This window comes from Fringilla coelebs (genome assembly GCF_963513975.1).
Source record: "Fringilla coelebs genome assembly, chromosome: 2".
Taxonomy (NCBI): domain Eukaryota; kingdom Metazoa; phylum Chordata; class Aves; order Passeriformes; family Fringillidae; genus Fringilla; species Fringilla coelebs.
The window spans coordinates 52,577,131-52,600,355 of NC_140029.1; the positions used below are offsets into that span (position 1 = coordinate 52,577,131).

The 23,225-nt window shown below is 35.9% G+C and overlaps 1 protein-coding gene across 2 annotated transcripts in view; it reads left to right on the top strand.

Annotated features, from left to right (window-relative positions):
* Positions 1 to 23,225, top strand: part of KLHL1 (kelch like family member 1) — a gene marked incomplete at both ends in the record, with an annotated part of 182,526 nt that overhangs the window by 71,529 nt on the left and 87,772 nt on the right. For both annotated transcript variants that reach the window (XM_084223982.1, XM_084223983.1), the window contains one exon: positions 11,027 to 11,223. In XM_084223982.1, the coding sequence (XP_084080108.1) occupies positions 11,027 to 11,223 (197 nt within the window). The remainder of the gene's footprint in view (positions 1 to 11,026; positions 11,224 to 23,225) is intronic.

Here is a 23,225-nt window from a genome sequence, read left to right on the forward strand (position 1 = left end):
TGCAATAAAAACTTGCATAATTCAAATTATGTAGATGATGTGAAGTTATTAGAAAAACACTCCATCAAAATTATATGCTTCTTTTTCTATACATGTGCTCACAAGGATAAATCAAAACAGCTTTACCACTGTTTTTTGTAAAGGATATATTTGACCAGTAAAAAATATTATTAAAATGAGAAAAAAAACAGATTAATATTCATTAATCTATCCACACTTTGCTGCATTTTTTTGGTTTATTCAAATAGAAAAAGTATGTTTTTTCTGTGATACAGCAGAACTGTAACTTAATAGAAAACAAAACTTCCTCTTTTGCATATCTGCTCATTGTGAGCCAGCTGAGGAAACCAGAAACCAACACAGCTGCAATGGCTATGCAGAAAGTATGTTTCTTTTTTCAAAAAGCAAGATGATTAATAGCAAAAAAATCTATGATTGAGATTTTAGTGCCCTGGGATAGATGGATATGTAATCTTTGATCTTTTAAGAATTCAATATAGCAGGTATACAGATGAGTGTTTCTTCACTGTATTTTCTTAGGTAGTGCTTCTTTCTTGATCTTAAAACTTGAGTTTTCATTATTTTCAATTTTGCTTCAATAGTTCAGAGAAGACTGAAACTATAGATTGATATTCTGGTGATTTTCTGCTATTGGTGACTGTGGGAGCCCTCCTTTGAAGATACAAAAGAGCTGTGAAGTTACTATAGATTTTCTATATCAGAAAATCTAATTAGCATTGGGATATCTAATTAGCATGCATTCCCAACAGTGATCAGAAGAGTAGGTTGGTGCTTTCATACTGTTAATGAAACTGGAAAAGCAAAATCTATTTAAGCAGTAGAAAACTAAAAATACTTGACTTATTTGTACATCTCTGAAAAAAAAATAGTGAATATTTCATACATGGAGGAGATTCAAGCCCTACTGTATAGTTTTTAATTAAACTTTATTTGGGAGAGTCTTTAATTAAGGTACTGTCAAGTGCCTTTGTCAGTGTTATAGCTAATAACACACACAGGGCAGACAGCAGGGATGTAGCAAGTAGGAACATGCCTTTAAGCACAAGGACCTTTAGGTTCTTGCAGCACAGAAACAATATTAATTCAATACCTCAAGGAGATTTTCTTTCTTGCTTTTTGGTTTGGGGACTTTTTTTTCTTAATTGGTGAAAGCCAGTTGTCTATGTGAAAAAACATTGAAGACAACTCAGAGATACTTTTGGCTTGTGACAATTAATAGTCTCAAGAGCCCAGGGGTTATCACAGCCACTGGATTATGCTACAACATGCTGCTTGAATGTGACTGCCATTGTTTGGAGGATGACAGTGTTTGGAGTAAAACTGAGGCCATTTCATTCCCCTTTGCCTCAGTGCTAGAGGGAAGTCTCAGACAAGTCAATGGATACAACAGAAGGTATTTTATTAAAAGCTTGTGCTCAAACAAATCATGCCTGGATTTTAGGTACTGGTGGCATTTTGCAGTGTTTCAGGCTACTCCTCTCTAATATATATTGATCACATTGAGAGGTGGAGCTACCCTGATATTATAAAGGTCTTTGCCTCTACCTCTGTGACATGTTGAGTTTGTTCAAGAGTTATTTGTTCTGTAGTACCATGTTAGAGACCCCTGGGAAGGTGGACCATGTCTAAGTAGCACTTTTTGAAGGAGACTTTTACCTGTCCCACTACATTTTCTCTGCCGTGTATTTGATGGTTGACTTTCCACTTGCAGAGAATAGGCCCTTAAATTTCCATTCATTTCAGATGGGAGATCATTTGTTCCAGGAACTCTGGGATGAGTGATAAAAGGACAAATTAAGGTAAGTGAATTGATCTGAAAGACTTTGTCAGCTGTTGTGTAATGGAGAGTACAGAAAAGTGGTCATATATCATACTCGGTGCTCATAGACATTGGATAAACTTTACTCCTGGATATGAAGGTTCCACTGTGAAACTCTTCTAGAAGCAGATACTTGTCATGATACATGTCATACTTTTCAGGAGTCAAAAAAGAGAGTGTTGCAAAGAGAGTTATCCAAAGAAGCCTTCTCTATCAGGGTTGCTCTAGTTTGGGAAGTAGGAATTGGTAGTGATGGAACGATCTGTAGAGCCATAATTCAGATATCTGCCCATGGATGTTCCCCATTGACTATGCTTCAAAGTTCATATGTACCTTTGCTCCAGTTACAGTTCAGATTGACATTTACGTTTATAGCGTTCCTCATAAGATTCTTATTTATGCACCTGGATTAAATTCTCATCTATACTGCCCGCGTGTACAGTGCAAGGATCTTTGAAAATTCCTCAATGTAGCTGTAGGTTCAGATTGTTATCTTCTGTCCTTTGTGAATGTCAGCCTGCTTGGATAAAAATACCTTCCTTCACAGAATATTTTTCTGATCCTAAAACAAACTGTGGGCTTTCATATAATTGAGGTCGGTAGGAAAGAACTTCAGAGACCCATTTATTGTAAAGAACTCCAGAGACGGACTGCCTCTTTTTTTTTTTTTTTTAGCCAGTCTCTGAGGATCTTGTTTCCATCTGGAGCAGATATTTTCCATTCCTGTCACTGAAACACAAAGTCCTTGCTCATTCCTGGAGCTCTATGCTACACTCCAATGAATTGTTATTCTTCCTTTTACCCAGGATACTTCATTAAGGGACAGAATTGGCAATTATGTACCAGGAACCAGCTGTTGTCTCATTCTTTTGGCAAAGTATATGAAAATCGCTTAGGAAAGAGCTCTGAATTGGATATCCATAAATTTTGAGTATTCAGAATTATCTAGATTATTATGGACAGATAGATAGTGACTGTGTTTCCTTGTGCTATGATGCAATCTGCTATTCCAGAGAAGTCAATAAAAATAAATTCAGGCAGACACAGGGAAGCAATGAGTATGGAGGGGAAGAGCAGATAACTGGGTGCACTTCAGGGTGCATTTTTAAAGCTGTCCCTTGCTAGGCTCAAAGTTCTTCATCTCCAAAGAGAGATTAAAACAAGTACTGAACATTAATACAGGACATGGCTGGAAAGTGAGTGTTCCTTTGAATGGAGTATCATCCCTCTATGTTGCCATATGGCATCAGTGAAGTGATTAGACAGGCTGCTGTAGGATGGTCTGCCTCTTGAATGTGTTTCTTTCTGGAGCTCCTAACTGGAGATGTGTACCCATATCCATGCTCTTAAGCTCAGCTGTGTATCTCCAGTTCCAAAACACAAGAAAAAGAATCATGAAAATTGCAATGGTAGTTTGTGAAAGAGCTCCTCACCTTTCAGGTGTTTACTCCTGCTCCTGCATTGTAAAACACCTTCACTACCTTTCTGCTCTGTGCCCATCTGACAGCAGCTGTGATGAAATGTAGCCTCAGAACAGGATGTGACAGGAGTACTCACATCTCCCAGCAGAGCAATCCAGCCCAAAGAAAAGTAGATTTCATAGGCTGTAAGGTGGACTCATAAGCAAAAATCTCTTCTTGGCAATTGATGCCTCCATTTCTGTAACTTTTTGTTCTCTAAGCATGGATTTGAACTGCTCTGTGCTGTAGCACAAGCTGCCAAATCATTGCCTGAGAAGTTAAGAAGCTTATCTGGCAGAGGTGAGTGCTCCTGCTTCTGAGCTAGCTTCAGGTGTGGAGAATAAAATACTGCTCCTTCAAACCTGAAAGCTGAGCTTCTTTGTCCTTGAGACATTTTTTCCTTTTTTTTCCTTTTTTTTTTTTCCCACCAGAGACCAAATCTTGGTTGTGTTCAGTGTAATAGAAAGGTTGTATCTCTCCAAAAAGTACTCAATATTTGGTAAAAGTCTTGTGGAATGAAACTCCCCCCCCCTTCTCATGCTGAAGTTTGCTTTTGTTTGCAAACATAAATTCCTGGAGTGCATTTTGATGTGCGAAGCATGATGAGCAGAACATACAGTCTGGAAACAAACATAAGTACTGAAGTCCATTGACTAAAAGCAGTTAAGAGAAACTAAGGCCTTATAGATTAAATGAGGCTTTTGAAATAATTCATGTCATCTCCCAGTTTATTTTGGGAATGAGTGCAAAATTTGTGCAGTTTGAAATTTAATTAGTAAGTGCTGTTTATATATGTATTTTTTGAGGTAACTTTAATCTTGGTTTGTTTTTTTATTTATTTTAAACAGTGAGCTTTTATTCCTCTATTTATAGATATAAATCCATATTTATATACATAATTCCAAATTCAATGCCTGTATATTAGCTGAATTACTGGTGACAAAATTGCTAACATAACGGTCATCTGTGCAAGTACAAACCAGTAATATTTAGCATAAAATCCCAAGAATGATGTTCATATTTAAACAATTTTTCTATAACTAATGGAAAAACATATCTTGTATCTCAGAGTGCTAACATATCTTTCGTCACAGTTGATAAAAAGCTTTTATTAAGATGAGGCTCACAGCAAAAATGATTTGCTGCTTTTAGTCCTGTAACTTGTATGTACATCTTACAGGTGACCAAGTTCAAGTGTATCAAATGAGCTAAGGCACGAGAATGGCATAAGGAGAAAATAGCATTTTAATGTCTCTCTCTAAAAAGCTGATTTGTATGAGTCAGTGGACAAATTTTCTTTAATACTTGACATTTCAGTTACACAACAGAAGTGTTTTGGTTTGTAGCTTTGAGGGGTTTCAGAACAGGAGATGAAAAGGTAACACGTTGTGGATTATTTTGGTTAATATAGTTTTCTGATCTTTAGCCAGACATTTGTGAGAAGTTTCCTGCTCAGGGGAATTTTAATTTGTTAATAGCATTTCCTTATCACTCTGCAATGGTGTAATTTTCCATGCTATTTAAATAAAGGGGACTAGCAGTACTGACGAAGGTCACATGATTACACCAGTTTAGTCCATTTACTCAAAAGATACGACATTAAGGTGCAAATAATTGTACAGTATTTTAAAAGAGTGAATCTAGTTAATTTATAAGAATTCTGATATTACTGTGATGGTGTTTTTTCATTTTTTACAAGCTGAATATTTATGTTTCTGGAATAATTTATGAAATTATTTCATACATAATAATACTTAAATGAAGGGACCCTACAAGAGAGGTGGAGTGGGAATACGTACAAGAGCACATAGAGACAGAAAAAAGCTTCAACCTGAAGTACAGTAAGTTTCGATTGGATGAGAGGAAGAAATTCTTTACTGTGAGGGTGGTGTGGTGCTGCAGCAGATGCCCAGAAAAGCAGGAGATGCCCCACCCTGGAAGCGTTCACGGCCAGGCTGGATGGAGGAAACCTGATCTAGTGGGACGTGTCCCTGCCCATGGCAGGAGGGTGGAAGTAGATGATTGCTGTGTGACTGAGGGACAGGACATCAAAAGAGGGGTGCAAAAAGTAGTCCGAGCAAGAAGCCAAAGCCTGAGCAAAAAGAAGTTGAAGTTGAAATGATTGAAGTCGTTTATTGAAGTCACAGTATTGTTTTCACAGTGCAGTTTTATACTCTTACAGCTCCAGGCAGCCACAGCTTTTAGCAAAAATTTCCCACCAGCTGCAGATAGCCTATTGTTTGCATTACTTGGCAGCCTTACAAAATGACATCATTTCAAAGACCTTGATAGTTACAGATACAGTTCTTTTCCCAGTTCTTTTTCATATCTGTGGTTCTTGAGGGTCCAAGTTGCTGCGACCCCAAGATACGTGAAAAGTCTCTTTTTCAGACCACGCGCTTGAAGAATGAGTCGGAGTTCTTCAGCTCTCTGTCTCAAGGTTGTTTATTGCGTCTTACCCATAAAAATGTTTCTCCTCCTCTGCCAAGGTCCGTCCAGCAGAACAGTTCCAGGCACACTGCCTGCCCCTGGGGTGGTGTTATCTCTTTATAATAAAAACTACCTATACAATGTTTACAATTACTTTCTAATACCCATCACCTATGTTAGACAGTGAGTTTCTACTCTAAACCAATCTAAAAGCACCAACATCAGAGCAGAAGATGGAGGCAGAGAAGAAGAAGAAAGGCTGGAAACACCCAAATTCCTCCATTTTGCCCCTGAAACCCCCCTTCTAGAAACCCCAAAAATCTATTTTTTCACCCTGTGATAATTTAACTATTATGCTACTTAAACTGCTGTGGCTTGCTGGTCTTCATACAAGCCTGGTAATTTGCTCCACGGGTCATAATCAAACTCACAGGTGTTCTGGGCTCTGTGCCAGGGTTTCTGGGCCCCCTGGCAGGGGTCCTGGCAACTCTGGACACCCAGAGGGATGTCCTGAGTTCTGACATGTGGTCTCTTTTCCCAGGGTCTCTATCCCACCAAAGCCAGAAAACTCCATTCCATAAGCTCCACTGTGATCTCTGTTCTGTCCCCCATTTGTTGTCCCATAGATGATCTCTATGGTCCCTTCCAACCCAAGCCATTCTGTGATTCTAAATAAACATAATTAGCCATAGAATGGCTTCTTCCTCGAGTACAACTGATTAATGTGGTCTGCAGCAAATAATTAATAGAAAATAAAACACAGTTTGATCAGAAGAAACCTCTGCTAAGTAAATATGTTGTGTCCTGTTTTCTTTTCTGAAAACATCTTTACCTTTATAATAAATATGGAAGACAATACAATGTAGAATTTATCTTTTAAGGTATAGGTCAAATTGGAGACTAAAAGATGTTCTGCTACGCAGACAATTTTTATAGCATTCTTCATTGACTGGTGCTCGTGGATAGACATAAGAGGTGATTTTACACACACTGTCACTACCAGAAATTGACCATAACAGAGAGAATTGATCATCAGAATTGAACCCAAAGAGTGTTTCATCACCTGAAGCCTGATAGCTCTAATGATTCCAGCGCTGTGTTTGGGAGCAGAGTAACAGAATTCATATCAACAAATATGAATATCAGTAGTGTCTCAGTAAGTCAAAAGAAGGTGCTCATTTTGTAGCTGAAATCAAGAAATAGCCATTCAGGGAATGATTAATCTCATTCTGCAGTACATGACTGAAACAGAGCAGGTGAAAACTGGTCTAAGGCTTCTTATTTCTCTCTGTTAACTGTAAAAGGAGATCTTGGGTGATTAGGTCAGGTGGCTACCTCAGAGTATCTAAGATTTGGAATGATTTAGATAAGCAATGGCAAAAAGTTTTCTTACAGCAGTGTGAGGCATAGCACCTTTTATATAAGCTTTTTCAAGTCTTCAATTGAATTAGATTCTTTTTCAAGAAACCAATTTTTTATTGTAGTCAATTAATAAACTTTGCATAAGATGAACAAATATTATCTTACTGCCTTAAAAACAAAAAAAAATTAAATTTTAAAAATTTTTAAAACAGATTAGCCTCCAGAAATAATTCCATTCAGCAACATTTCAAAACTGCCACACAAATGATCAAGACACATGAAATAGAAAGGTTAAAAAAATAAACACCAGATTTCAAGGAATTAGCTTTAGTCTTTGTTTCTAATTCCTTGACACTTCCCATGTTTTCCCTTGTACACACAATACTCTTCAGAATGTTGAGTCTTGCTATGAACAGGTAAGTGTGTAGTTACAAAAGAAAAAAAAATACTGTGAACATGATGTAAAATGATATTAGGATGTGTTACAAATTTAGGTAAAAATTCATTGCTTATACACAGAGCAAATGATCTGTCCCTACTGAGTTGTCCCACCACAGATCCAATCTGTTGGTCAATACCTGTGGGAGGCCATTCCTGTGATACAATCTGACCTTAACATCAAACAAAACAGGGCAACGGTTCAGTGGTTCCCTCTAAACAAAAGTACTTTAGTCAATATAAGTAGAAGTATAGTCAATAGTGTAGAAGAGAGAAAAAAAGAGAAAAAAAAAAAAAACAACCCAAAACCAAACCAAAGAACCCCCAAAACAACAACAAAAACCTCAAACCAAAAACCTCAACAAACAAAACCCCTCAAACCAACTCCAAGACAAAACCGTCCCTGAACTTGGGAAAAGGTTTAGGAACAGAACAAGAATATCAGAGAATTCTTATATTATCTCTGCTTCACATTTGATAATGAGGTCATAAAATTTATGTAGTCATTATGAGAATGCATGCTAAAGACAGACATTTTAATTTCTGCATAAGCAATGTACATAAAATGTTTCACAAATACAGCTATAATTTAGAATAACAATTAGAATTCATTAAAGTTCTTTTGATTGTTTTTTCCTCATATTTTTTCATCTTAATTAATGTAACACAAAAGGAGATTTTAAGCTCTAGTTAATTTGTTTTTCTCAGACTAAGGCACTTATGCAAGTTTTTATTGCATAAAAATGTGAGGGGGAGATGAATTGAAGAAGCAGTCATATTAATGCCCCTTGAATATCCCATTAAACATTTTTAAATAGATGCTTGGATCTTCTAATTGCCAATATGAAACTGTCTGAAGATTTCATATTTTATATACAGAGCCCCTTAACAGCTTTCTTTTTTCAAACTCTGACCATGCTAAACACTTGATATCCCAGAGGAATTTGCATAATAAATGTCATAGCACATAGTATGAAAAAGGGAATACAGACCCTGTGAACTAATTTATGAAGGTGTCTTGATGTTTAAAAAAGAAGATAAGTAAGATTTGGAAGACATTTAGATGGATTAAAAACCAATTTGTCATTGAAGCTAAAAGAATGAAGAATAATAAACTCTTAAATTCATACTGAGTGTATTTTTCTACCTTTTATCAAGATAATAGGTAGTAAATTAGTATTTCTGAATTTAGTAAAAATAAATAAAGCTATATGTTATATTGCTTTATTTATATATATACGAATATATATATATTCGTATGCCTACATATCCCAGAAGTGGTTGTATGTTTACTTCCTCTATAAAAATGTGAAGCAGAAATGTGTTCACACTCTTCTATAAAAATGTGAAGCATCTTCTTCAAAATTTCCATGTTAGTTACATTAAAAAATACATAAATAAATGATTCATAAAACCGACAATATATTTTATTGATTTAAACTTAGTTTAATTGTACTGTTTCCCAACTAATACTGCACCAGGACTGTGTACCTTAAAGTGAACAGGAAATATCTCAATTTGAAAACAAATAGATTGATGTGGTTTCAACTGATTCCTTTGGGTTCTTCTCCTAAGGGTAGCTACCTTTATCCCTTAAAATGCCAAACCATAAGAGTGTTACCTTTCCTCATAAAGTTAGGATATTGAAAGTGATTTTTGTATACTTACATCACTTTGCAAATGCTACCTGGATCAGTTTTCTAGGGCTAGAGACTTTTTTGAGCTCATTATTAAAAATAAATAGCATGTAAGAAAAGGAGATTTAGAATTCCTTTTTTTGTTGTTGTTGTTTCCATTTCTCAGTTCATTAAATTTTCAAAGGCGTTTTGCACATTTTTAATTTTTTTTACATCTGTTACCAGAATGGTCAGTTTTAAGCTGAAAACAACTATCTTTTGAATGCTTCCACTCTACACAGTGGAACTCTCTTCCAGAATTGTGTGTTGAGCCAGCCATTACCTGCAGGCATGCAGGAGTGTCATTGATAAATATATGGGTCAGCCAAGAATCTGCTGCTGAGTGGGCTTTCTGACCACACTGCATAAAGATGGGGTGTACAGAAATTGTGAGAAAAGGTTAGATAACATAAAAAAACCCCTCATGTGACATTAATAAAAGAATAAAAATAAGGAGAGGAAACCCGCTGAAATGAGGCTGCGCGCTTGATCTGATGCTCTGACCTTTGCAAAAGGTGTATTATAACTAAATCTAGGAAAGTATAACTTCACAGTTTCCCACTTGTATTAAAAGCTGCAGATATGGTGAAAGGAGAACAGATCAGATGTGCAGTGGTAACGTTACTGTATTTTGGGTTTGGTATTGCAATATAACGCGTCTTTTCTTTCCAATGGCACGCTGCTGTGAAATTGAGGATTTTGGAACTCCTTAGCACCATGTAATAGAATCATTAAGATTTTTAGACTTTTTTTAATGTGACATCAAATACAAAGCTTGTGTGGGGAAAAGAGTGAGTATAGATGTTGAACTATCATACTTTTAAGAAAAAGATCAATATGCACTTAATCCTCTTATAGTCAGAAATTATTTTTCTGAGCATAGCACAATACAATCAGAAGTATTTTTTGACAATTTGTATTAAATTTGCACATATTCTTTTTTTCAGTTCTTCAAAACATCCTTGTAATCTTTAGTTTGAAGATATTTAACTTATTAATGTAAGAGATTTGTAAGAGTCTAATGTAAAAATTAAATTTAATATTATGGTTGGGGGGAGCATTATAACAAGAATTACATATTCCAGCCTAAAATAAATTATTTTTAAAGTTTACTTTATTCTATTTTACCTTTTATTTATTAAAAAGTGTGTCAGTCTGCAAGGTAAAGATAATGACTTGTGAAATTACAGAATTAAGTGCAATATAAGTATTAATTAATGGCTCTTTCCCCAATATAAATGTTTTTAGAGGATCTATGTGTTATGAGAAGCCTGCCATATGTTGCTCAGATAACATTAATCCTAAAGTCACATTACAAATAAGCAACACAATGTTTGAAGACTGTTAAGCCTTGTTTTGAAGAGGTATTTATGGGTTTATTTATACTATACTAGGCAGTTATTTAATTCTTTTCAAGGAAGTAAATGGCTGTGAGGTTTACTCTGTGCCACTGAAGATAACACAAGTTTTATCACAAATTTCAACGAGAAAAAGGAAATAAACCCAACAAAAAACCATCCACTGCCTGGTTGATATTGAGATATTCCAAGTCTTCTCTTTCATTTGATACAGCACAGTCTCTCTTTCTATGCCTGTTATATACTTGAATTAATAGAATTTTAAAAGAAATATTTCTAATACTATAATTTCCAGGTCGCTGGGGTGTTCAGTCAGGGAGATTAATCCTTCTTTCCTTTACTTTTTCTGTAGAGTGTTTTATATAGAGCTGCAATTATTTATAAAAAACATCATTTGGTACTGTATGTTTTGTAAATACTAAGTAAATAAGTTTGCATTTGTTATCAATACTTCTTTTTTAGGCTGCCTGGAATTAAAGGAAGACACCATTGAAAACCTTCTAGCAGCTGCCTGCCTTCTCCAGCTCCCCCAAGTAGTGGAGGTTTGCTGCCATTTTCTAATGAAGCTTTTGCACCCATCCAACTGTTTGGGAATACGAGCATTTGCTGATGCACAAGGGTGCACAGAGCTTATGAAGGTGGCTCACAACTACACCATGGTAAGGCAGTTTTGGAATATCTAAATTTGAGACTGAGTCCTATATATCCTCTATAAGTAAAAACACTGTGTTAGGTTTTGGATTGAAATCATTCTGTATTATATTCGGTATTTCTATGGAACTTCATTTCATAAGTGAAAACCTTTATAGTGGTGAAGTTTACTAAGAACTCCAGTGAACTTACAGCATTTGACCTTCTAGGATGGATGCACTGTTTGCTGGGTCAGAACGGTGTATAACTTATTTAGATGCATGATTGTGTATACAGGTGATAATAGTAAAGTGTATGTAAATCATTCTAATATTCTTTCATCACTTTAGTTTAGCTTTAGGGAAGCTTTGTAATTGCCATTGTTCTGCATAGGAACACTATGAAGGGAAGTTTTGTTGGGTATTTGGTTTGGGGTTTTTTGTCAAGAATTTTAGTCATTCTTTTAGTCATCTGTGAAGTAGACTAAGACAGGAAGTTCTAGAAATAAGGAATTTCATCTGGTAATATTTAATATTTTTCTAGTTTCTTCTGACAGAACAGGTATGGAATTAATGTCAAAATTTCACCAGAATTAATGAAGCAGAAATATGCTACTTATTCAGAAACTAAATCATATTGGTAGCCATTTGATTTTTCAGTTTGACAAAATTAAAAACATCTGGTTCATGAAATTAAGCTCACATAAAGAGTAGATTATATATAATTTATGAGAAATAATGGTCCCTTTAGGTCTCTACTGAAATTATTATTGAAGTAATAGAGCACATTTCAATGAATCTCCTTCTCTTGTTCAGCATTTATGTCCTTATTTTATTTACTCTTTTCTGTAACTAATAGCACATTACAATTCACAGGTTTAACTGTGGCTTTTTACCACTACAGTTCAGGTAGTTATACCCATGTTGCCCTTCTGGAGCAAGTTCTGTGATTTCTCTGTATTACAGGTCCAAGCCAGTCAGGTAAACCTTGGTATGTCAGTAGAGAGAAATAAGCTGTCAAGAGCAGAATTCATATGATCTTCTTTTGAATGAAATTGTATTTGGACTGAACAGATGCCTTTTGAAAAAATCCAAACTTTTTATCAATATATTTCTTAGATTTATATATTACTTTTATATTTTCAGTTTGTTTTATTGTATGAACATTAGAAAAATAGAGAAAAACATTGATTTTAAAAATTTTTAAAGCTGTTTATGATTCTTTAAAACAACTTATTGAAATATTTTTGGGTGAAAGAAATTACTCATTATTGTTCTATTGAAGACTTGTGACCAATACATATCTAATGTATCACAAAATTCACAAAGATCTGTGCCATGTCTCAGATACTGGGTATATAATTTATTATTCTTTTAATGCTGAGATCTGAAATCTCAATTATGCGTAATGGAGAAATCACCAAAAAAAAAGGCAGATCATAAAGGAAGTCAGTTGTAATTAATAAGCAAGCTCTGATTTGTTTTCAAGGGATTTGCAAGTATGCACAAGTTATGCTTTCTCTTTGCAAGAAAAACAGATAATCGCCATGAAACGACAGTATTTTTTTCTGACCCAATGAAAATATAACCCCAAAAAGATAAGCTTCATAGTGAGTGATATTTTCACAGGCGTTGTGTTACTTTGTTTTGGTGTGAGTCAGCTCACATCTCTTTGACTTACTGTTTTGTGTTAACATGTGTGGGAGACCAGTTGTGAGTGGGGAATAGCCTTATTGCCTGTCTTCACTACAGCACTTTCAGTCAAAGGGAATCTACATAAGAGAAAAGGGATTCGTTCCTCTACATGGGTACACGGCCAGGGAAAACTTAAACAGCTCAAGGTATCCTGAGGAGTGCGAGAAAGGAACACCGGAGACCTGGGAATATGAAGAAAGGGGAGGAAAGGGAGGAGCACAGGCAAGGAGCAGATGCATAGTCTCTGAGGTGACAGAAAGCATTATTTTTCTTTTCAGACCTCAGGACAGTAGTATAGACTGTGATGAGGGCAAACATAAAGTAGGGCAAGAGGGAGTTTGTTAACAAACTCCTCCAGTTTTATGCAGAGGACATGAGGGGAAGTGCTGGCTAAAAAAAGGATGGAAAATTCACTGTTTCCTTAAAAAATAGTTCTCTTGCTTTGCAGAGAACTTCGAGGTCCTTTCTGTAAAGCTTTTTGAGGTGCTTTTTTTAAGAGTTTAAAGCAGTGTATCTCAAATTCTTGCTCTGTGAATCTTCTGTAGCGTTATTGCAAAAGATTGTTATGAATGGGAAGTAAAAATGCTCCCTTAACTCTGGAATCATGTGCAATTGTTTGCTTGAGATCAAAACCTCAAAGAAACAATAATTCTATACTGATGTAGGAATGAGGAGCAAGACAAAGTTTTTCAAATAATCTTGCAAAAATAGATTTATAGGCATGGCTTATATGATTGTGTAATAATTTTGAGATGTGAAAGTTTAATATTTGAATAATTTTGCTTCTTAGTTTATTACATACTTGAAATTAAATATTTATTTATTCATTTGAAAAATCAAGTAATAAAACAACAGCTCTTTGCCTGCATTATACCTGGCAAATGTTAGACAGATTTTCTTCACCAATTACTTTTGAGTAGAAAATCACAATTGTCTTCACAATAGCATTCTAATGAAAATCAATATATTTTCAAGAAATATTTTGTTTCATTGAGTCTCCATAAATGTTTTAGTCTTCATTTTTCAAAGAAATCTGCTTGCCTAGTCTCAGACTTGATATAAGTTCTAAATTACACTGTTGTTATACAAGTCACTTTGTGCTTTCACATAACATCTTATGAGGGCAAGACATTTGAGCTCATAAACTTCTTTATACTGAAGAAGAAAAAGCTCCTGAAGAGCAGACCAATTAATTTAAGAATCCTGTTGACAGGAGATATACAATTTCAGACATGTTTTCTGTCACATTGAATAACTTATATTTCCCTAACCATGAAATCTGTGGAAACAAAGAATACAAAGTTTTATTTGCATAAGGCTTGCAGGTATGTCCTATCTACTGTAAATAAAATTTGTTAACTCTAAATTTATGTATACCTTTCCACAAGTAGAGTTATAATATCCCTGGTGTTTACTGGGATACTTAGCCTTAAGTGTCAAATATAAAATTATTAATTAGAAATGCAAAATCTAAGCAAGGAAGAGCAAATGTGATCATAGAAGGGGGGAGAAAGTGAGGAAATGAAGATAAGAAAAGCAGTGAAGGAAACCAGATAACATTTGAAAAATCCTAGAAAATACATTTGCCATATAGAAAAATATGCGATTGCCGGAAGAAAAGAGGAAGGTAGATTTCATAAAAATTTGGTAAACAATGAACATTGGAGATTTCTGTGTTTGTGTTCCTGTACTTTTTAGAAATGGAGCTTGGATGGCAACATTTGAAATGAAAGCTTCACGAGGAAGAAGCTAATAAGAGAAAAAATGTGAATTGCCATTGGTTTCTTTTTTAGGCACATCAGATTTAATGTAGTTTGTTTTATTTCTGAGGTATGAAGATGCCCTACCAGTGTTTTATGGTGTGATATTTTATCTTTTTAATTATTTTAATGGATCTGCTAATTTAAATGGCAGCACAAATTTCCATGTCTCTTGATTTTAAGATTTCTGTACTTCTTAATTGCAATCTGGATTGTTACTAGCTTGCCAGTTTCTGAAAGCTTTCAATCTGCAGAACCATATGTCTGATAAGTTTAAATGCCTAGTTTATTGCCAGAGTTAAGTAAGATGATTGTAGAATGAAATGCACATGTGATGTCTTTAAAAAAAACCCATAAAGCAGCAAAATGAAACCTATTAATAAGCTGAAGCAAATTATTTCTTCAAGCAAGCATTTTTAGTGACAACTCTTCAGTCTAGTTATAAGGGGCTTCATATATAGGGAAGCTAACCTCTAAAGTCTGCAATTTATCAGCTTGTCATACTTGTCAGAAATTTCAGTCATGCTGTATGGACTTATCTGTCTCTTTAACTTAAGTGCAATTTGAAATTGTGCTGGCCACCTCATTGGGATGCAATTATTTTCAGAGTAGAAAATGTTTTCCAATATTCTCTAATTTGAACCATTGTGTGTTGATTGGTGAAGGTTTGTAATAGACCATACTAGATTATAGACTCTGTGGCTTTAATTTACCATTAGCCCTTCTTACAACAACTACTTTGATGCATTGGTAAATATTAAAAGAGGAAAAGTATGTAATATTTTTCCTTAAAAAGATAATTGCAGTTTGGTTTTAAAGCCTGGAAAATAATTTTTAAAAATACTCATGCTTGATATGGTTTTGAATACAAATGCTTTCTTTCTCCCATTAAAGGCCATGGTTCTGCTTGGGTTACAATGTACAGGTAATGTTTAGAAACTGAGAGTGTTACCCTCCAAGATATAGTATCAGATTCTTCATCTTATTATCGTGCCATTTTACTTAAACCCGATTGCTTCAAACAGAAAATTGAAATACCTCATAGATATAGCTATTTAATCTTTCAGTGCTTCATCTCTTTGGAAACTTCACTTAAACCTCAGTGATCATTTTGCATCTTGAAACTGCAGTATAAGAGCTGAAATGATAGAGTTTCTTCCCTATTTTTATTTCACCATATTTTGAAATGAATTGGTAAACAAAAACTTGTAATATCTTCAAATTTCTTTGATGCACTGAGCAGAAGAATGGCCATAAATGAAAATTCCTTGACCAGAAGAACATGAATGAATAAAGTGATTGATGTGTCTGTAACCCACTCATAATGTTAGCAATATAAAGGACCCTAACATATGTTACAGTTTCAAGCCTGGGAGATGCAGAATGTCTGCAAGTGCCTTTGAATGAAGTGGTAAGAGGCGTTTAGCTTCTCAGAGATGCAGTTCTGTGCTTTGCACTGCAAGGGTCATTAGTCCCAGCACAACAAAACATTATTCAGTCTTAATTATGAGCACACAAGTATCTCAGTGACATGTGCTGACTCAATATGGGCTCTTTCATTTTCTGAAATTCTGATTGTACTGCAGATGGAGAAGCCATTTCATTTAGTTGAAGTGTATGCCTTATGCAAATTTTTAATGATCTTTTATGGCAAAGAGCTTCAGTGATCATTTTATTAGTTATGGTTATTATCTAGGTTACAAAATTTCACAACAGGTGAAAAAAAACCTGTTGGGCTAGAGTAGGGGAGGAGTGATACATAAAACCTTTCCTTTTCATTTACAACACTTTATCCTGAAGTATATTGAAATATTGTGATGTTACTCCATATTCAAATTAAGGAAATTATTATTGATATATTGATAAGTGGTCATAACAGTTGTTCATGAGTTTTAGTTATACATTCAGACATCAGGTGTTTATTTCAGTATTAGTTTTAGTATAGCTTTAACTAAATTCGGATAACAAGTGAGGCAAGAAAACTCTCTAGTATTGTAATTTCAATTTAATAGTTCTTTAGAGTCATGGTAAGGAGTAGTATTCCTCAATTTAGCGTTCCCACTAAATCACTCCAAACCATACACTGCTCACTCCCTCCCCCTTTTCTCTCCCCCTGCAGCAGGACTGGGGAGGAGAGCTGGAGGCACAACAGGTAAAGATCATAGGTTGAGATAAGAACAATTTATGGGACACAGCAGTGAGATAGGAAAAGGAACAGTAGCAGCAACAGTACACAAATGACAAAGTGTTCAAGGAGGAGGCAAATGATTCACATGTTCACCATGGAGAAACCCCACAAAAATACTCAACTGCTTAATCTACCACATCAGCTGACCTGGAAGGGAGCTTTTCCCAAGTCCCTGGAAAAGGGTATGAGGTGGTATAGAATAATCTTCAGGTCCTTGCTACCCCTCCTCTTGGCTGCTGAAACAACTAACCCTGTCCTGGCTGAACCCTGCCCCTACTGATTAACATCCCAGATGTATATGGTTATAAGGTTTCTTTCTACTGTTTAACATTGTTGTCATTGCAAAGCTCCCATACCTTCTCAGTGATTTTCCATGGGCAGATCCTCACAGCACTGACTCCTTCTTCTTCACAGCCAACAACCTCTCTTCACAGCACACCCACCAAACTGCTCTCTTCTCAACCAGCTAACCCACTCTTTTGTGGCACTCTTCTTATTGGATACAGCTGTGGCTTATTAAGGGCAGGCCTGTTCCTAATCTTTGGTGATTAGTACAGCTGCAGCTCCTCAGGTGTGAGACTACCTTCTGCACTATTTTCTTACATTCCATCTCTCCACATAACATAGCTGACCACATGCTGCTGAATAGATGCTGATCAGATAACTGATTTTTTTAATTTCAAATTGTACTTTGTTTTGATCACTTTGACCTTTTCACCACCACATTGGTGACGTATGAGACGGATGGAAATCTGACTGGACAGAGAGGCCCAGAGATCTGTGATGTGTAGTAAAAAGTCCAGATGGTGACCAGCAAATAGTGAAGTACCTCAAGAATAATTTTGGGGTCCAACACTGTCTAGAAACTTCGGTAATTATTAGCTGATAGGATGGAGTTCTCTCTCAGCAAGTCTGCAGGTGTCATCAAACTGGCAGGAGGAGGTGATTGATATGTTTGAGAACAAGGCTGCTATTTAGAGGGCATGCTGAAGCAATGGGCTGAAGTCATAGAATCATTAAGGTTGGAAATGACCTGCAAGATGAAGTCCTGCCTTCGAAGAAATACAACCATACCCACTAAACCATCTCAAAGTGCCACTTCTACTTATTTTTTTTAATATCTCCAGGGATAGTCATTTCACCAGTTCATTGGAGAACCTGTTCCAATGTTTCAACACTCTTTCAGTGAAGCAATTTTTCCAGACCCTACCTTCGTGTGACTTGAGGCAGTTTCCCTCAACTTGTCCTGTCTCTAGTTGCCCGGGAAAAGATGCCAAACTCCAACACAAGCTCCATTCAACTAGGTGCGGAGAGCGATAAAATCTCTCCTGAACCTTTTTTTCACCACCCCAGTAACCCCAGTTACCCTAAGAGGATTTGTGTTCCAGACACTTCACTAGCTTTTTTGCTTTATGGCCACTCATCCCCAGGCCTGCAGTGTTGCATGGGGCTGATGAGAACAAGTGCAGCACCTGCATTTTGTCATGTTGAGCTTCACACCACTGGCCTTGGCCCATTAATCCAGCCTTTCCAATCCCTCTACAGAGCTTTTCTGTCCTTCAGCAGATGACACTCCTGCCCAACATTTTGTTTACTGCAAACATGCTCAGGATGCACTTGATTTCCTCATCCAGATCACCAATAAAGGTATTAAAAAGGCGTGGTCCCAAAGTTCAGCAAAGGGAAATGCAAAGTCCTGCCATCTAGGGACAAACAACCCCATGCACTGCTACAGGCTGGGGAGCAACTGTCTAGGAAACAGCTCTGCAGAACAGGACACCAAGCTGAGAGTAAACCAGCAAGTACCCTTTCTGCAAGAAGGCCATCAGCATCCTGGGGTGTATCAGTGAGAGTGAGAAAGCTGAAGAAGGTGATCCTTCCCTATTTGGCACCCATGAGACCAAATACAAAGTGTTGTGTCTCCTTTTGTATTCCTCAGTACAAGAGAGACATGGATACAATGGGGTGAGTCCAGGGGAGATCACTGTGCTGGTTGGATGCTGGAATTCTGAGGAAGCTGGGCTTGATGAACCTGCTGTACTGAGGGTGTCTTACTGCTCTCTGCATCTACACGACTGGGGGGATACAGACAAGGGTACAGACTGTTGTTGAGGGTGCAGATTAATAGGCAACAGACATAAATTAGGATATAGAAAATCCTAATTGGATATTAAGATTATTGTTTTATAACACTGGGAGTAATTAAATACTAGGAAAGTTACAATCACTGGAATTTTTGGGATCTGTGTTTGGAGGTATTCAAGACATGACTGAAAATGTTGCTAAGGAACATGACCTAGTTAAGACATGTACTGGGCAGGAGCTGTGACTACATGAGGTCACTTTGAAGAAAAATGATTCTGTAAGGCTATTAAATATATTTCCTGTATGTTTTTAGTGGTAGATCTGAGCTATGTACCCAGGGATGACATGAAACAAAAGTTCAGATTTTTTTTTTTTTTTAATTTTACTTATCAAGCAATGTGCAACAGATGGGACTTTTATTAGCAGTAAACTATTGGTAGCATGTTAGCAACAAGTTAGCAGTAACACACTGATATTTTAAAACATTCTGCAATTTTCTGTTTCTTATGCTCAGAGTACTAGCTTGGAGTAAAAGTTTAATTATATCTCTGTTTAAAATGCTTCCTTGATCTACATAGAATGCTAATTTTAAAGAAAACAGATCCCTTCACTTGACTAGGTAAATTCTGATGTTTAAAGCTGTTTTTTCTGATACTCTTTTTAAAGGTTTTTTTTATAATATCCTTCCTCTCTCTAGCATCCCTTGGACAAGAAAAATTAAGTTGAAAATGCTCCAAAGACACAATAATTCAAATAAAGAATATTACAGAGATACAAAATGAAAAACATTTTGGAACTTACAATCCAGTATCAGTTATGCTTGACTGATGTTTTTTTAGGTTCAGAATTTTCTCAATTTTGCCCCTTTAAAGCCACACTAGTGATACACAAAAATAAGCAATTGCAGCAGTGCAAACATGAGCAAGAGTGACAGAATCCTTGACACTTTAAATTGAACCACAATATTTGATCTTTTATTTCTCTTGATAGAATGAATTTCTTAAAATATTTCAGTAGCTTTTTTTTAATATAAACTGTTATTGCTATTATTATGACTCCTACTCCAAATTTCTTTTTTCTTTTATTTTTTGAGAAGAAATTGTTCTTTATAGATCACCTTTCTCACTTTCAGTATTTTAAAGATTCTGGTTTGAAAGCAACAATCAGCACTTAGCACAGTGTGCTGCTTTCATTTTAAGTTCTCCTTAGTACATAGCTGTGACATAGCACGTTACAGTACCACTCCATCAAGACACAGTTGGAGAAGAGGAAGGTAAGAGCATTTCAAGAAGTAGCATATGGACAGCAAGATAATTAAAGAAAGTAGAAAAGACAACTGCTGGTAGAAAAATACTGTGAAATCTACAGGAAAATAGTTAAGGAAATAGTCTATGGTGCTTTAACCATAATTTGATGGTGTCACAATCACCAGGAACTTCAATTTGGTTGCCTAGATTCCATATTAAAAAGGTTAGTATGGCAGAATTCTATATTATTCCTAGAGAGGGCTGCTCTGAAAAGCAGTGTTCTCAGCTAAATAACATTTTTACATTATACACATGTATCAACTATTCCTATAGCTTTAATTTGTTTTTCGAGTTTATTCTAGTTCCAAAAAACTGAATATTCAGCAGCAATGTTAATATCCCATTGAACTAATACCTTCTATGCTTTGGGCATACATTTGCATACTAAGGGTACTCTGATAGGTCTCTTCTTCGTATGGTAACTGTCTGTGAGGTCAGCAGATCTACATCTCAATCTCTCAAGTGAAGAATATATCAATTTATAAATCCTGCTTTATCTGACTGAACTGTAGGCAGCAATAAACTACTGCTCTTAGAGGTATAGGTTCTGCTTCTCAGGACAAGCAGAATTAACCTAACAAGCATTGGTGAGTGCCTAAAATCAGCATGAATCTGTTTCCATATGTACAGAATTGCAAACATCAAACTAAAAGAGCACACCAAGGACAGTGAATCTTGAAATTTTTTCTTACCATTCATGGAAAAAAATGAAGATGAGAAACAAAGTAGCTGAATTTTGTAGCTGTAAATTCAAACCTTTGAGTCTGCATAGCAGTGTAAAATCAAATACCTGGCATTTTTGCATGTCTTTGGAAAAGTTAAAGGATGTGTCCCAGTACTATGGATAAGCATTCTTTCTTTTTTTTCATGAAAGTATTCAAGAGTGGGTAAATAAAAGCCCTACATGAGTTAGACTATGTGTGTAGAAAATTAGTTGATGTCTAAATTCTCTGAAAATGTAGTGTGTATTGAATTTCCATTTCAGGGATACCAAGAAATCATGACATAAGCTTTAAGTGCATTTTCTCTCTGCTGTTCCCAACACTTTAACATTGAGAAGTGGTCCTTTAAGGCAGAAAGAAGACTCACTATTGCTTTCTGTGGGCATCTCAGACAACTAAGAATATAGTCTAACTGGAATATGTAGCTGGTGGGAGGTGAAAAAGGGCTAACATCGGACGGGGTGATTGAATTGATCCTAGTATGGGGAACTCTGGCAGGAAAAACAAAAGAACGAAAGATATAGGAATTAAACATGATAGAAAAGAGAATCTTAGTCTTTGGACTATGGTCGAAACAAAGAGGACAATATATGACCAGTAGAAATTTTACTCTGTAGAAACTCCATCACCAAGATTCTTTTCCCTGTTGATTGCCTGGCTTTCTGAAATCATCAGTAGCTTAGCTTTATCATTAAAGTGGCTTGAAAATATTCAGTCTGATCTTACCTGACAATAATGCGTTCAGTAGAATGCAGGGCAGACTTCTCATTTGTCTGTTGACTAAGAATTTGCAGTCATACAAAAATAAAGTCAATGAAATCTCAAAGAATGGTATGGTTTTTGGTACTTCCACTACTGGGGGGAAAAAAAGATAACACTTCAGAGTAGAGGTTAGCCCTGGTCTTCCCTAAAGCAGTATAAGAAAATCAGGTTTTACAGCGTTCTGTCAATATACAGGAACCCTTGAATACAATGATGACAGATGTCAGAGAATCTTAATACAGAGATACTGAGAGAGAAAAACATCACCTGCAAGTATTTCTTCCTAGACTCGAGGCAGGGGAACAAAAGAGTGTATGTTCTCACTTAACACCATTGATATTTAAAGAAAAAAATCTTATTAATAGACAAGACTTTGGTCTTTCCACTTTATTGGCAGGTTATTCTATCCTAAGACTTTTTATATGCTGTTCCATAAAATCTTTCATTTTATTCACATTCAGAAAACTTCTTGTGGTATTGCAAACTTTCAGAAAGTTTTTTCTGTTGTGGAAACATCACAACCTTGCCTTAATAAAGACTTGGGTGACTGGATACAATGAGCTGTAGCTGACAGTACAATGACAATACAACTCACTCTAACAGAGACAGAGTATGATAAGCCTTGGTACAGGCTGTGGGTCAGCAAGCAAGAGAAAAGCAAAACCTGAAGCTGCCAGAAAGTTACATCATATCATCATGGACTGATTTTATTTGTGGCCTGGGTGGCACCTCCTCAGTAACAGGGATTGGGACCAGAAGGGCAGGGGAAGGGGCACATTGTTATGCAGGCATCCATCACTGAGCTGCAGAAATTATTGCATTTCCCCAGGCTCCACTGTGTCAACTCACATTTAGGGCCGGCTTTGGTAGCTGGAACTGCGTGTGGGCCGTGTGTGTGGGAGTGTGAAGTTTTTCCTGACACAGCTTACCCGCTGCTTTGGTTCAATATTAAATAGAACTTTGCAGAATCACACTGTCTTTCTCCCTTCCCCCTCCTTCTCAACAACTGTTCATGGGGAATTTTTTCTTGGCACCAAAAAATACCAGATCATCTCATATTGATTAGAAAACAGTCTTACCAGAAATACTTTTTTTTTTCCTTAATGGAAGCATATAACTTAAAAACTATTACATTTTTGTAATTCATTTAGACTTAGAGGTTTTAAAGACATTGTAATGCATGATAGCTAAAAAAGAACCCTATATATATAAATATATATATATATATATATATTCAAAACTGAATATTTTTTCTACTTTTATCTAAAAATAAAAAAAAAGTTCAATTAAATCTTTATAGAAAAGCTCATCAGACTCATTGGATCTGCTTTTTTCTCACAACCTGTTCTGAAAAAGAAACAACAAAACTATACAGCAACAATAAGTTGTGATTTCTATACGACCAACATGTAAAATGCAGGAGGCTAGGCCTGGAAATAAAGCTGCATGTAAGGAATTACATAATTTCCTTTTTTGCCTCTCCCTGTCTTTCAAAATATCATTAATTTCTTTC